This window comes from Salminus brasiliensis, chromosome 22 (genome assembly GCF_030463535.1).
Source record: "Salminus brasiliensis chromosome 22, fSalBra1.hap2, whole genome shotgun sequence".
In the NCBI taxonomy this organism is placed as follows: Eukaryota; Metazoa; Chordata; class Actinopteri; order Characiformes; family Bryconidae; genus Salminus; species Salminus brasiliensis.
In genome coordinates this window covers 8,620,167-8,634,084 of record NC_132899.1, presented here as the reverse complement: position 1 = coordinate 8,634,084, position 13,918 = coordinate 8,620,167, and the positions used below count along the sequence as shown (strand labels likewise).

Below are 13,918 nucleotides of genomic sequence, written 5' to 3'. Positions count from 1 at the left end.
CGTTAGCCCCTGCTGCTTCCTTAATCATCAGTGAGAGAAAGTTCTGGAGTGGATCGCGACCCTGTGAAGTAGCACCACCATATTTGGAGCTGTGCAGCTAGGAGGCCTCGGGGCTTCTGATCTCAATGCCCTCGACCACTGAAGCGCTAATGCTAGCTAGGCCCACTGGGTCAGACGCAGGCTAAAGAGTCCGAGTGCAGTGGATGGATCTGGCTACGTGTTCTGTGCGATTGTATAGAGGTGTGTTTGAAGGGCACGATGTTTAAAGTAGCCGGCTACTGCCGAGACAGGCCGCGAAGCCCTGCAGCTCTGGCTGCCTTTTACAGGCCGTCCATAACTCTCACAGGCGTAAACACTTCAGCATGCTAGCACGGGCTATGCACCGAGAGCTCTCTTAGCAGCCAAATTCATCTTCCCCTGAAATGATCTGTTTGCTTTTGGCTCCCCCCCCCCCTCCAAACTTTTCCAAGCTGCCTTTCTGCCTGGAGAGTGAGCTGGGTCTTGAGCGTGACTGGGTTACGGACCTTTTTCATTCCGCGAAATATGTCTTGTTTTATGAGTTTCAACCCTCCAAGGTCTCGCAACATATTTCTGCGTTGTGATTTTTTTTTTGTGTGATGTTCTTTTTCTTCTTTTGCTCTCTCTGCCACTCAGCCAACGATGATAGATTCAGCAGAGGCTGCCAGCTGCAAGTCAAAAGCTGTGAGCTGGTGCCAAACATTAATGATTTTAATGGGTTTGACTGTAAAGGAAATGAGTGGGGATTTTGCAGTCTGAGGACAAGAATGGCGGTTTTGTCATTTTTAATCCCAACACTTTAGGTTCTTGATGAGGCTCGAGTTTCCATATGACACTAATTTGAATCAAACTATCTTCTTTATAACAGCCTTTTGCAGGATCAGACACCTCTCATATAATGTACCCTGCACACTTCCCTTATCAGAGTAGTCTACATGCAGACAGCAGAGCTTTTCTTCTTTTTCTCCTTCTGGCATCAAAGCCTGTTCCCCATAAAGCAGGCAATGTGTTAGTTACTTGCTCCGATTACCGCTGCGGTTGCCCAACACATCTCCAATTATGGTGCTGTTCAGGCTCTTTTGGCTCTTTTGAAGGTTTGGAGGTCAAGGAAATGAGAGTTGAAATGCCTGGCATACCCCCCTCACCACCCCCACCCCCCCTCGCTCCTTCCTCCACCCCTGTTAGCAAGAGACAGAGAGGGCGTCTGCAGTAAAACGTGTCTGCAAATAAATCTGTCCCACCGCTGGTTAGTCATCCGCTTCACGAAAGCGTGGGTCCGTGAAGGGGTTTTCTAGCGGAAGCGCTGAGGGAAGTGAGCGTGTCAGATTTAATAACTGCAGACCACCCAGATTAAGCAATTGTGCTACATGAAGATCCGTCAGGTCCAATTAACTCCAGTGTGGAAGAGAGCCATGGCGGTGGTTAGGCCAGGGTGATATTGATCAAGTTCAATATTAGATTGTTCCCCATATCAGAGCAGTATCAGAGGATATTTGCTAAAATTAATGTTAGTTATTGGGCCATGCTACCAGAGTGCTGCTTCTCTAGGCTGGTCGTCTGTTTTCTTCTATTGTATAGTATCATAAGCACTACCCAGACAGAAGACATGCTTAAATTGGTCTTTTATAGAGCTGTCAGATGGTTAAAAGTGTGAAAGAGAGAAACTGTGACTGCATGTCCCAACCAATTGACCATATATTGTGGTTCAGCTCCCCTGCGATTGTAGTCTATCTTTCATGTGCGTTTGCTTTCCGAACACGTCTCTTTACTTACGGCTAGCACCCGTCAACTGCATATAGGCATCTGATCTCGCCTGTCTCAGTAGTTCCAATCAATTTTGAACAGTGTTATTTATATTTAGTGTTATTTTAGTGAAATTTATAGCCTTCATTGTTGGGTGTATTTTAGGTATTGATTGTTCAGTTATTCTTTTTGTTCACTGGGTGACTTTAGCCAGTCAGAGAAGTTCTCCACTGGGAGTTTTCACAAAGCATCACTATCACCAACCACTCTAAGGTGTGTAGCAGGCATCATCTCCCCCAAAAATCTAATCAAAACACCAAGTGGACGACATCCTTATCTGTGCTGTTTCAGTGAAATTCCAGACCCTGGAAAGACCACGGTCTACCTGTACAAGAAAGACAGATAAGGACATGGAGGTGCAGGGAAAAAGAAGGATCTGGTGAGCACGCCTACTGTAAAGTCTTTAGTTCTACATCCTTTTCTGTCTGACGTGCAGGTAGACGATGCTCACACGTCGTCTAATTTCATAGTTGAAACAGCACAGGTGAAGCCGCCCTTCCTAGATGTCGTCAGTTTTTTGGTGAGAAACACCTTTAGTGATGCTGAATTTCTCCCTACAAATGTTAATTGTACACTTTGCCTTGAGTTTCTCATCGGCTGGAAAGGAGTGAAACCTCATGGTTTGAGAACTTGGCTGACAATGAGCAAAGTGATACGGAGCAAAACATCTTTGTGGTAACTGCCCTCTTCATAAAGTACACTGTGCCAGTTTGCCTAGCCAGCTAGCATAACTGGCTAACATCACTATGTAAATAAAAACAACAAATACACAGTTGAAGAACTAAAACACTGTATACAGCAATCAATGCCATACGATACAGTAATTCACCACTAAATCTAAACGGCATGATGAGTATTGATCAGTGGATGAAACAAGTGAGGAGATCAGATATCAAGACCTTCTGTGGTTTCTGACGTTTTCACTGTTGTCTGCAGAAATCAAGTCAAACCTACAAGCATAGTAGACAATCTGTTAAGATGGTATTTTTACACAAGTACAATTACAACTCAGGACTTCAATTAAATCTATCCTACAGTCTCAGAAGCCATATAAATAATTCCATCACAGATTAATCTTAATAATCTTGGTAGATTGGTAGACAACACACATTTCCGTCGATTTAAAAGCTTACACTTACCAGAAATGTTAGATTGAATGATCACTATGTCCATAACTTTGTAGACACCAGCTCTTTCAAGCAGTCTTTGGAAATCTTGGGTATTAATAGGGGGTTTATTGCCATTTGCTGCAGTAACAGCTGTAAGGAATTGATTGCAGCGGCAAGAGTACCAGTGAGGTCAGGTGATGATGTTGGATGATCAGTTCTGGATCACAAACACCACTTCAACTCGTCCCGTCTCTTTACAGAGATTGCAGAGCCACTGCTCCACAGCCCTTTGCTGATGGATCTTTAAGATGCAGCTTGTAGAATCTCCATAGTAAATTACTGCCAAAAGAATGGGATGCTCTGAAGCTAGATGCCAAGCCTATAAAGTAGCTGAGCTTACTGATTAGAAGGTGTCTTAATACTTTTGGACCTGCAATGCATGTTTCAGTGTGTCGATCAGATCAGAATTTGTAGATGGCAAAGAAATTCCTGTGTCCTGATATAATACACTTTTATTGAGGTCCAACTCCAGGGCAGGTGGAGCACAGGAGCTGCTTGTGACCTTCATATGTTTGGTCGATTCAGGTCTTGGAACATTTTGTGCGTGAGTCTAAGAGCTCCTGTGGGTGAGCGAGACCTGGGTTCCCTGTAGTAGCTGGTACGGTGGGACTTGAGGAGGATTAGGCTTGTTTTTTTTTTTTTTTTTGCAGAGCAGGTTGTATCATGGCGTCCCAGCCGTGGCATCTGTGTCTTCTAGTACCAGGGAAATGCTACTCTGTGCCCCACACAGTAATCAGCCTTTATAAGATCCCACTGGCACCCCCCTCCCCTCTCTCTCTCTGAGCAAGCGTGTGAGAAAGAAAGAATATCATTGGACCAAAACTAATTCCCATATTTAGCAATTCATGCCATTGTACCCCATGCAGTAAAGCTCAAACTGGCTACCTACTCAATCTCTGATCTCCACACACACCACCTACCTCTACCAAGCCTTAACAGACTTGAGCTCATTACAGCAGGGGTGTTGATTTAAATGTAGCTTCATTATTTTTATTATTTATTATATTTCTTTATTAATAGTTTATTTAAGCTATTTCTGTATTTACTTCCTGAATCCAGGCACCCTTTCAGTTGTGATATCAAGACTTGATCAAGCCTAGATAAAAAGATTAGCACCTTTTATGCTCATTTGAGCTTCATTTTATTTTCCGTTTTTTTTTATGTATGTATGTGTGTATGTATGTATAGCTAATATGTGTGTTCTGTATGTGTCTGTGTTGTATCCAGGTTAAAGGCAGCAGAGGAATGTTTCAGACAAGCAAAAGAAAAAGCCACCTACAGTGTCAAACCCAAACACGCCACTGGAATCGTAAGTATGACCGCTGTCACTCACTGTATTATGAAGGTTGTTTGGTGAGGTGATGGAGGTAAGCCACAGGAAGCATGTACACATTTTATGGGTGTTTGGAAGCTTGTTTCCCTACAGATAATCTACAAACTGTTCGCTTAAATTCTGTTAATTGAAGCAGTTTTAGAGTTAGACTAGGAAGAGGATTAGGATTAGAGTGAGTGTTTAGGGTTTGGTTCGTTTCCTCTCAGGGATGAATAACAAAAATGCCACCAACTTAAGTATTGGCTAATACTAACATTGAAACTGTAAGTATGTGATGCCGATATCAAAATGCCAGCTCTGTCTGTTTTGGTTAAGGTTAGGATTAGAGATAATGTTAGAATTAGGGTCTGGTTAGGGTTAGAATTAATGTTAGAATTAAGTCCCTGATGCAGCAAACTTTTTATTGAGTTTTTATACACTTAAATTCGGTTAGACAACTGCCTATTTAACATTTTGTTTGTTTGTTTGCTAATTTTTGGTTTAGTTTATTGTTTTATTTTTTAAATGTTTAGGTACTGTGATGTGGTGTGATTTGAGTGCCTGTAGTTTTAGCAAGACAAAACTGTGCAGGTTAGTTGTAAAAGGAGAAGTAAGGTTCCTTGTGGAGATTAAGTGGAGTGTTTCTGCACGCAGCTTATAGCTGTTTTTAGAAACAGCTCCACAGTAATGAATTATAACCTTGTTCCACAGTTGATTTAGTCATCCTGAACGCATTCTGCTTGTTGATGGTTTTTGTTTTTATTGCAGCCTGAGCCACTTGCTTTGCATAGATTGACTAAAATGTGAGATTTCCTAAAGAATTCTAAAATCCTTGAAATGTACACCCCATAACGCAGTGGTTACTGCTTTCTTCTTCTTCCTTAATAGAAAGCGAAGCTGGGCATGAAAATCTAACCCTGGAGGAGCTGGACTTTTAATCCTGGAAGAGCATCGCAAGTGTAGAAATCCAAACTAATAAAGTCTAACAGAACAGGCCTGGAGTGCATGGACTGCAGACATGGGCTTTCAGTGATGTTTTAAATGTTCATACTTCTGTATCCAACACCCGCGCACACAGAATCAACGTAGCAGCCCTCAGAACTTTACTCCACCTGCAGCGAGCACACTGGAGGTGAGCTTCAACTTCTGAATGTCCTGTGATGTGGCACCCACATGTGATCTGCCGTTGAGTCCTAAGTCACCTGAAACAGGTCCTGTTAGCTGAGGGGCTGTTGACTGAACTGTCTGGGGGAGTGTATACGGTTCAAACCCTAGTTGTGTCAAGCAATGTAAAATAAGAGAGAGCTCAAAAGCAAGAGAATGAAGAACGACAAAAGAAATGAAGCGTGATGAGAGGAAATGGGGGGAACGCAGATGTCTATGTGAGTGTGCGTGCGTAGGTTTACCCAGGATTGTTAAAATCTGCAGTAATTTGAGTGCAGCGCATCACCAGCAGTACGACAAATGGAGAAGCTCCGTTTTTGTTTTTAGGCCGGTTGATCAGATGGTAGCAATGAGGGCAGTGCCGCAGTTCCCTCGCCATCAGAATAACACTAAGCCACAGCTTTTAAAGTAAGACCCCACTGTCTCCACTGTCCTTTCTCACTGTTCTTCCTCAATTATTTTTTCTTTCTTTTTAAAACCAAAAGCAGGAGTTGGCGGAGGCTTTCATCATGCTGAGAATTAGATTGTCTTTGCAGGCTTTTCTAAAATCCACAACTTGAAGCTGATGTTGATTGCGAGAAGATTTCGATTTCAGTGGCTTACTTAAGCACTTCCAAACCCTTCCTTGAGGCTTCTTAGTAAAGCACTGCTCAGAGCCTGATCTCAGTAAACCCACTAATGAAGAATACCGCGCAGGACACAGTACAACACACAGCAACAAAAGCATTCACAGTGACGAGGGGTGGAAACCCTCTCCAGTAAAGCACTTGTTGAATGTTGCTTGAGAAACTGGTAACAGTCACAGTTGCATTTTTCCTTCTCAAGCAAACTAGGGGTATTAAGGCTGAAGGCTGAAGATGAAGCCTGGGGTGGCGATTGTCTGCTTAACTGAACTGTATCACAGCAGAAAAAATATTCAGTCTTTTTTTTTGTTTCTTTTTTTAATGCAACGTACAATACTTGACTTGATTGCTTAAAATGTATTTAAAAATGCCATTATTTTATCTAATGTAAAGTAGTATTAACATCTTTATGTAAGATATTCTTGTTTATTTTTTTATTATTTTTCCCCCTGTCTCAGCATGTATGTGTTCAAAGTGTCAATCACTCTGGTCCTGGAGCAAGGAGGTTCTGCCCACGTGCAATAATTGTTCGTACCTTTTTGTTTGTTTGGTTGGTTTTTTGGAAATAGTGTAATTTATGTAAAATAAAGGGATAAATAAATTATTAAATGGTTGAGTCATTCCAAGCAGTCGTGATATAGGGCTGGTTCTGATTTGTGCTTTTAAGGAAAATGTGTTTTAAAAAGGAAGAGAGAAATTTGAAAGCTAACCTCACCCTATTTGTTTCTGTTTGGTTAAATTCAACATTGTTACAGTGTCTTGGGTCTGGTGCCACAGTAGTAGTAATGGCAGCATTACCAAGGGTGGGTCTAGTAAGTATACCTAGCATAGAGACCTATTCCAAAAATAGAGGTGCTATAAAGAACCATGTTCTTTACCAGTTCAACATTTCTTCATTCATACATCTCTCTTACAAATATGGTTCTTTGAGGATTTCTATTTTTTAAGTTTTTCTGATCACGCAGCAGGCCCAAATCTGATCTTTTTCGTCATGTGTGACACAGATGTGTTGAATGGCAGTGTGAACAATAAAAACACACTGAATCAGACATTTTTAATTCCGATTTGGGACACACATCCGATACGCGACAATGTGACGCAGTCTGAACAGCCAGATCGGAATTCATGCAACCTCTTGCACAGCGAGGATAGTGTGGATAGCGAGGTAACGGACTGAAGCGAACCAAGGATGCAAACCGAAGAAGTGGACATGGCCAGCGAGCTTGAATGCATTCTCTGTCATGAACTCTGCTGTCAGGCACTGAAACTCCTGGATGGCTCCTGTGATGCTGCTGAAGATTAAACCGGAACCTCTTGTATTGCTCTTCTGCACATGCTTAAAGATAGTCTGAGCAGCCCGAAAAAATCCTCAGACTCACCTGCTCTTCCTTTTAAATCTGCTACTTTTATTTTTGACCCTTTTTCACCCTTTTGGACAATTGCTTTAGGGAGCACTCCTAAAGCTAAAGTTGTCCCCCAACCCCCATTTAATATAAGATATGGACTCACTGACTGTCACATGACTCTGAGTGGTTCCTAATGGTCGCTGGGTCGAATCCCGGGTCATGCTGCCTGCCATCAGCAGCCAGAGCCAGAGAGAGCACAATAGACCATGCTCTCTCTGGGTGAGTAGATGTCTCTCTCTCTGCCTACATCACCTCAGTGTGATGCTGGCCAGCATGGGCATCTGCTTGAGGAGGACCATCATATGTTGAGAGCATTACATGTGATAGTGGGTGGAGTACCAGCAAGTGGGTTGGCTAATCTAAAATTGGGGAGGAAAATTGAGTGACTGCCCTGTTGTGTTTATACCATCATAAAGTCCCCATAAGGTTTCCATAAGGTTTCCTCATAAGACACAGAGTACATGATTCTATTTCAAATAGATTTAATATAGAGTTCATTTCTTTCTCTAGATATATACATTTTGCTGTACCATACTTTTATATATAATCTCTATCATACTCAGTCTAGTAATGCATCATGTTCATTGAATAAAGCATAATGTGAAGTCACTGCAAGCAGCATGATTGGCCAGTTCAAGTCTCAGTCCCGCGACCTGGTCTGGAATTGGGAGTCCAGCAGCACAAATTGTGTCTTCCCTCAGAATACAGGTGAGGGAGGTCTGCCTGCCGTCTTGGCAGAGTCAGTTTTCTTCCCAACACGAGCAGTGTGGTTGGTGTTTGATTAGGAATGATGAGGAAGCTCAAATGCCAATCCAATGCAAGCTTCTCCTTTCAAGTCTGCTGCCACCTGCTCGGACACAGGTGGCACGTCTGTCCATGAATGTGCAGAGAGGTGGTTAATGATGGTATGCGTTGCTCTGTTCCTCTCCTTTAGCAAACCACCTCTGATTGAAGGAGCCAGGTGAGCTCACCTGCTGTATTCTTTCAGAAAGTCTCAGTCTTGAGATGTGAACTTTACACAACCTTCTTAACACAAACACAAGAATTGGGGTAGGGGTGGGGGAGGTAGAGGGTAGGGGTATACCAATAAAAAAAAAAATAAAATAAAAAAGCTCTTCTATGATGTGGGCAGCCCTAGACCTCTCAGAATAGATTAGCAGCTTTGGGTTCACTGCCTATATAAAGTATCAAAAAAAATCAAAGAGTTTGTCATACATGTTGTTTAGATGTCCAAAGCAGGCTCCCACGGTCTGTCAGTCTTATTGCTTCCCAGACTCGGCCACGCTAACGGAAATACACCGGCACTGCTTGACACGTTGGATCTTCCTGTGCCTGAACGGAGGCTGCAGGTCAGGGCAGTCCAGCTCCACCGTGAGCGTGGTGAACCGGTGTGGACGGCAGAAGGCACAGGACTGGAAGCTCTCCTGCTCCTTTTTGACATGGCGTGGGATGTAGAAGGAGTTGCACTGGCCGTAGCAGAAGCGGTTGATGATGGTGCGGCTCCGGCAACCCTCCTGGCTCACGGTCTGCCGAAGCGGCTGCGTCTTGCACCAGTCACTCTTCAGGTATTTCCTCTCCGTCACCACCAGTGCTTCCTGACTGGAGGCCAGCACCTCCTGTTTGCGTCCGCGCCGGTCTGAGGTGTTGGAGCTGGTCTTGAATGGGGAGGGGATGGAGCCCTGAGGGCGGTTCTTGCGGGATTCAGACAGGGCACACAGCACAGCGGCCAGCAGGACCCACAGTAGCAGCTTATAACACATCCTAAGAGACAGGAGGAAAAAAAAAAACAAGACTTTCATTAGATCCGAAGTCCTGGTTCAGGCACACCCCTGTCCTGCATAGTTTGGTGTCTTACCCACTCTAGCACATCATCTTAATCTGTAGTGGGTGTCTAAGAGCCCGATTTTTAATAGGCGGTCCTGAAGACCCCATGCTGATGCAGCACTAAGCAGTATGAATTCAGAACTAAATGGATTAAATGAGGTGTGCTGGATGAGAGAAAGCACAGGACTGGAACAGGGAGCCTCCTTAGTTAGCGGTGCAGTTTTACCGAGACACTGGTGCTCTAACTGAGGTTTCCAGTTTAGACCTTGGGAGTCCCTGCTTAGTTCACACTTAGTCTTAATTCTAGTCCCAGTATGCTTGAACCAAAAATCTAGGACCGTAATAGTCTTCATAAACCTTTTCTGAGTGAACTGGGAGCTGCAAGAGAACAAAGATGTGGACTGGCAGGAGGTCTCAGGACTAGATTTAGAAATACTGTTGACCAAACCTCCCAAACATGACTCCATTATTTCAGTCGCATAGCAGAACCATCTGTAAACAACCGATCAGCCATGCTCCTCAAGATCTAGCTTGTACGTTCCAAGTAGAACAACTTCCTGTAAAATTCAGATATACCTTAAGACCCTGATTGGCCAAGTCTGGTGTCTTAGATTAGTGTTGCTAGTATTGCCAGGAAGGATCTTGGTCATTTTTGTGTTTTCCTTGCTCAAAGCCCCAACATTTTGGGGTTTTCAGGAGTATGACTGAACTAGGGGTATAACATCAGGTAGATTTGGCATTCTGTTCATGTTAATATCTAATGCACACTAATGCAGCTGCAATGATTAAACCCCAAAATCTGCAAACCAACACCAAACAGCAGCTCCAGTACAGTCCTGCTACCTCGGCCACTCTGCTAGGTTTTTGGCCAAGCCCATTGTGCAGACCTTGATCTGAGTTGCTAGTCTAAACTGGCTCTGGGCCATACGTCCTTACCTTAATAAGGATTAGAATGTCAGCTGTGTGGTAATTAAAGTTAGCCATGGCCTCACACTCCAGAGGACCTACTGAGATGCAGAATTCCATGTTTTTCCCTCTTCTGACACGTAATTAAACTCTAGGTGAATTCAGGAGCACGTAGGGCAGGAAATTCCCTACATTGTAGTCCAATTTGAGACAGAAATCTGATTTGTCTGCAGTCTGAACATAGCCTCATAGCCCGAACAAGGCCCAGTAGTATCCAGTTGTGGTCCTGGAGAGCTACAGCAGGCTTGGGCTATGGTCAGACTGCAGGCGGATTTGCATTTGTTTGTTGACGTAGGTGTCCGCAACTACCTGCAGTGCCCTTCGTGAGTTTGATGCAAGTGATGCAAAACAACACACTGAAATCTGATTTGAGCGGCCAGAGCGTCCACACGGAGACACATCTGTACAAATTTGATTGTAATCACATTTCAAACCACCTCCAAATGTGGTTTGGATCTGACTTGCTGTCCAGACTTCCAACAATCTCGATACAATCTAGGTATGCCATAAATCTGGTAGTCTGAAATAGCCTTCGGAGCCAACCCTGACCCACCCTACCTGATCCAACTATACTTACTGCTTGGCAATCAAGTTCCTTTTAGTAAAAGCAGTGGTTGAATGCTTAAATTGTTCGTTATTTAGTTTAAAAGGTTTTTGGCATTGGTGGAAACCCTTTTGTAGACTTGTTTTCAGGGCATTTAAAAAAAAAAGTAAACCTGATTGATTTGATTTTACTCAATCAAAGTTTTCCACTATTGTTATGACTTAAATTCTAGGAAGGAGGCCCAGTATAACCATCTAACCCAGTGGTCTAACCAAATCTTGCTCCTGGAAAGCTACCTTTTCACTGACTTTGGATTCAACCCTAATTAAAACCACCTGATCCAACTAATTACTGCCTTCACATGTCCTTGATTGGCTGGATGGGGTGTGTTAGTTTTGGGTTGGAGTTGAAGCCTGCATGAAGGATGGTTGAGAAACTGGACCTGCTGAACTGTGTAGGTATTGGATGAAAACATGGGTACAAGATCATGAATTCTGTCAAACTGACGAAGCTGAGTGATTTAATGCTGAGCTACAGACACAGTATATAACACAACAAATGACGTTAAATTCTGGATTTAGGCTGGGATTGATGTAGTGATGCCTGCTGGAGCAAGTAATATATTTGCTGTTTGACTCTCAATATAGTTTTTCTTCCTTTTTTTAAGGTTAATTTTAAGTGTATGTTTGAGTTTATAGGATGATGTGTTTTGTTAAATGCAACACATTTAGCTGTTCTGCACTGCTGCTTCCCATACCACCATCATAACTATTGGAATTTCACTTCTTTACCGTATTAAAGTACTGCTGAAACTACAGATTTTCGTCTACAGGACCCGCAGTTTGCTTTCTTAGAGAGAAACAGGAAATGAATGTCATATGAGGATGAAATTAACTTAATTGAGCCATTACTGGTGCTGGCTAATTTGTCAGTTTAAAGAACGTCTTTAAAATAAACACCTTCATTAATCAGTGAGGGAAGTTTCAGCAAGAGTGAAGAGTAAAGGAAGCAGATTTCACCGAGGCTGATTCTTCCAGAAAAACAATTAGCCCTCCTGCTTGGAATACTCATGACAAATGCAAGGAATATGTAAACATTCGCAGAGGAGGCTCTGGGTTATGATTGGGGTATGTCTGTGGTTAGAGCGAGTGCTGAGTTCATAAATGTAGGAAAAAGGTCGCTTGCTCTCTCACTCGCTCGCTTGCTCGCTCGCTCATTTATACCACGTTGAGTGCTTGGGCCCCACATTTCAGAAGAGCAGTACTTAAAGGTGAATTCTTCTCCACATGGTTGGACAGAAAGCTGTGAAGATGCAGTGATGGCTGAATGCACTCACCTAAATGTGTTCCACTGCCTGTACGCACCACAGGTTAGGATACAGTTGGACCCTGTTTACACCCAATATGTGCTTCATGTCCAGACAGATCTCTTTTCCCTGAACTGTGTCTCCAGTGTGAGTTTAAAATTTCCATGTTAAATTCAGTTTTATCTCTTATCACAGCGTCTCTTCGAAGTGGTCTGGCTCTGGGAGGCTGTGGACAGTTTTAAGGAACAGTGGGAGATCCACATCGCAGTGGGACAATAGGTCCTCACGTAACCATTATGGCTTCTGCTTGCCTATGCTTGTAAAATGTGCTTTATGGTTCCCTGAGATCATTTTCTAGTCATTGATGAGTAGAGATATGCCAAAGATGGACCACGTCCTAAACTCATCTCCACGGCCCACCTCAGCTGCAGAGGCGCTTGGCTTCAAAGGTCATCTGGGTTCACCTCCCCATCAAAGCCTCCAAGGGAGTTAATACAGTGTCTGTCTCAATATCTGGTGCTCTGACTTCTACTAGCTATTTAGGCAGTAAGCATTTTAACCAGTATTTAACCTCATAAGACAGATTGAGATGCTGTAAAAGATGAAGCTGTCAACTAGCATACTCAGATGAACCTTAATATAACAGCCACTCAGATGAAGTGAATACCGCTGATTATCACGTAACTGGCTCAGGTCACAGTTCAGTCACTGTATGTTAGGCAGTAGCTGAGCAGTCAGTTCATAGTCAGTGTGTTGGATGCTTGAAATGGCCAGGCGTGAGGACCTCAGTGAGTTTGACGAGAGCTAGATTGTTATGGATGGACGATTGGGTCAGAGCATCTGAAAAGCAGCCAGACTTGCTGGGGACCCACTGGCCATGGTCCGCTGCAGACCAGTCAAAACGCCCATGTTAACCCCTGTGTTTAAAATGGACAGGCACAACAGGACCTAACGGCGTGATCGAGTAGGGTTCACTACGCAGTTCTTAAAAGGTTTTTCAGGAAAAACAATGGTGATTCAGAAAACCGTGACCGCCCAAAAAACCTGACTGCTTAAATGGTTGTTTACCTGGTTAAAGGGTTCTTTGTATTTGGTGGAAAGCCTTTTGTAGATGGATGTTTTCTGAAGGAATTTTTAAAGCCGTTTTTCTGAGAGCACAATTGGCCATGCTCTCTCCAAATAGGTACATGGGCTCTTTAAAGTGATGTTGGCCGGCACAGGCATCTGTTATCTGTTGCGGTGGGGCTTGGGGACAGTCAGCATGGTTGCTGACTGGAGTCTTTGTCAGCAGCTGTTCGCAAATAGGCTTTGCATGTATCGGAGGAGACGTGTTAAGTTCTTACCCTCTTAGTTTTGGGAGTATTGTTCGTGCTAGGGGGAGTTCTGAACCGATGGGTTAGTTGGTAGTACCCAATTGGGATAAAAAGGGAATGAATGAATGAATGAATGAATAAATAAATACAAATGAAGGCCCAATATGGCTCCCCAACCCAGTGACCTCCAGTCCTGCTCCTGGAGAGATACCTTTCCGCAGAGTTTGGGTCCAACCTTAATCCACCCCACCTGATCCAACTTGGTGCCTTCAGAAGTCCTTGATTGGCTGGATGAGGTGTTGAAATTGGGTTGAAGTTGAAGGTAGGAAGGTAGCTGCTCTCTGGGAGGGGGGTTGGAGACCACTGACCCGAACCACAGTTCTACCCCGCTGTGAGTATTTAATCGTGAACTGATGGACAGCATGTTTAAATTTAGGCCCTTTTGAAAGCACACTGATTTTGAAATGACG

At 43.5% G+C, this 13,918-nt stretch overlaps 2 protein-coding genes across 3 annotated transcripts in view; one reads left to right on the top strand and one right to left on the bottom strand.

The window, feature by feature from the left end:
* The window catches only part of fmn2b (formin 2b), a 103,054-nt gene extending 96,336 nt beyond the window's left edge, over nucleotides 1-6,718 (top strand). For both annotated transcript variants that reach the window (XM_072667407.1, XM_072667406.1), the window contains 2 exons: nucleotides 4,218-4,299; nucleotides 5,191-6,718. In XM_072667407.1, the coding sequence (XP_072523508.1) occupies nucleotides 4,218-4,299; nucleotides 5,191-5,217 (109 nt within the window). In that variant the 3' untranslated portion in view covers nucleotides 5,218-6,718. The remainder of the gene's footprint in view (nucleotides 1-4,217; nucleotides 4,300-5,190) is intronic.
* Nucleotides 6,719-8,032: 1,314 nt separating this feature from the next.
* grem2b (gremlin 2, DAN family BMP antagonist b) lies at nucleotides 8,033-9,255 on the bottom strand. Its single transcript, XM_072667503.1, has one exon. The coding sequence runs from the start codon at nucleotides 9,253-9,255 to the stop codon at nucleotides 8,755-8,757; it is 501 nt and encodes a 166-aa protein (XP_072523604.1). The 3' UTR covers nucleotides 8,033-8,754.
* Nucleotides 9,256-13,918: the final 4,663 nt, after the last annotated feature.

What these genes read in the sequence shown, in the direction of transcription:
- grem2b (XM_072667503.1), bottom strand. Translation starts at nt 9,255, where the DNA reads ATGTGTTATAAGCTGCTACTGTGGGTCCTGCTGGCCGCTGTGCTGTGT.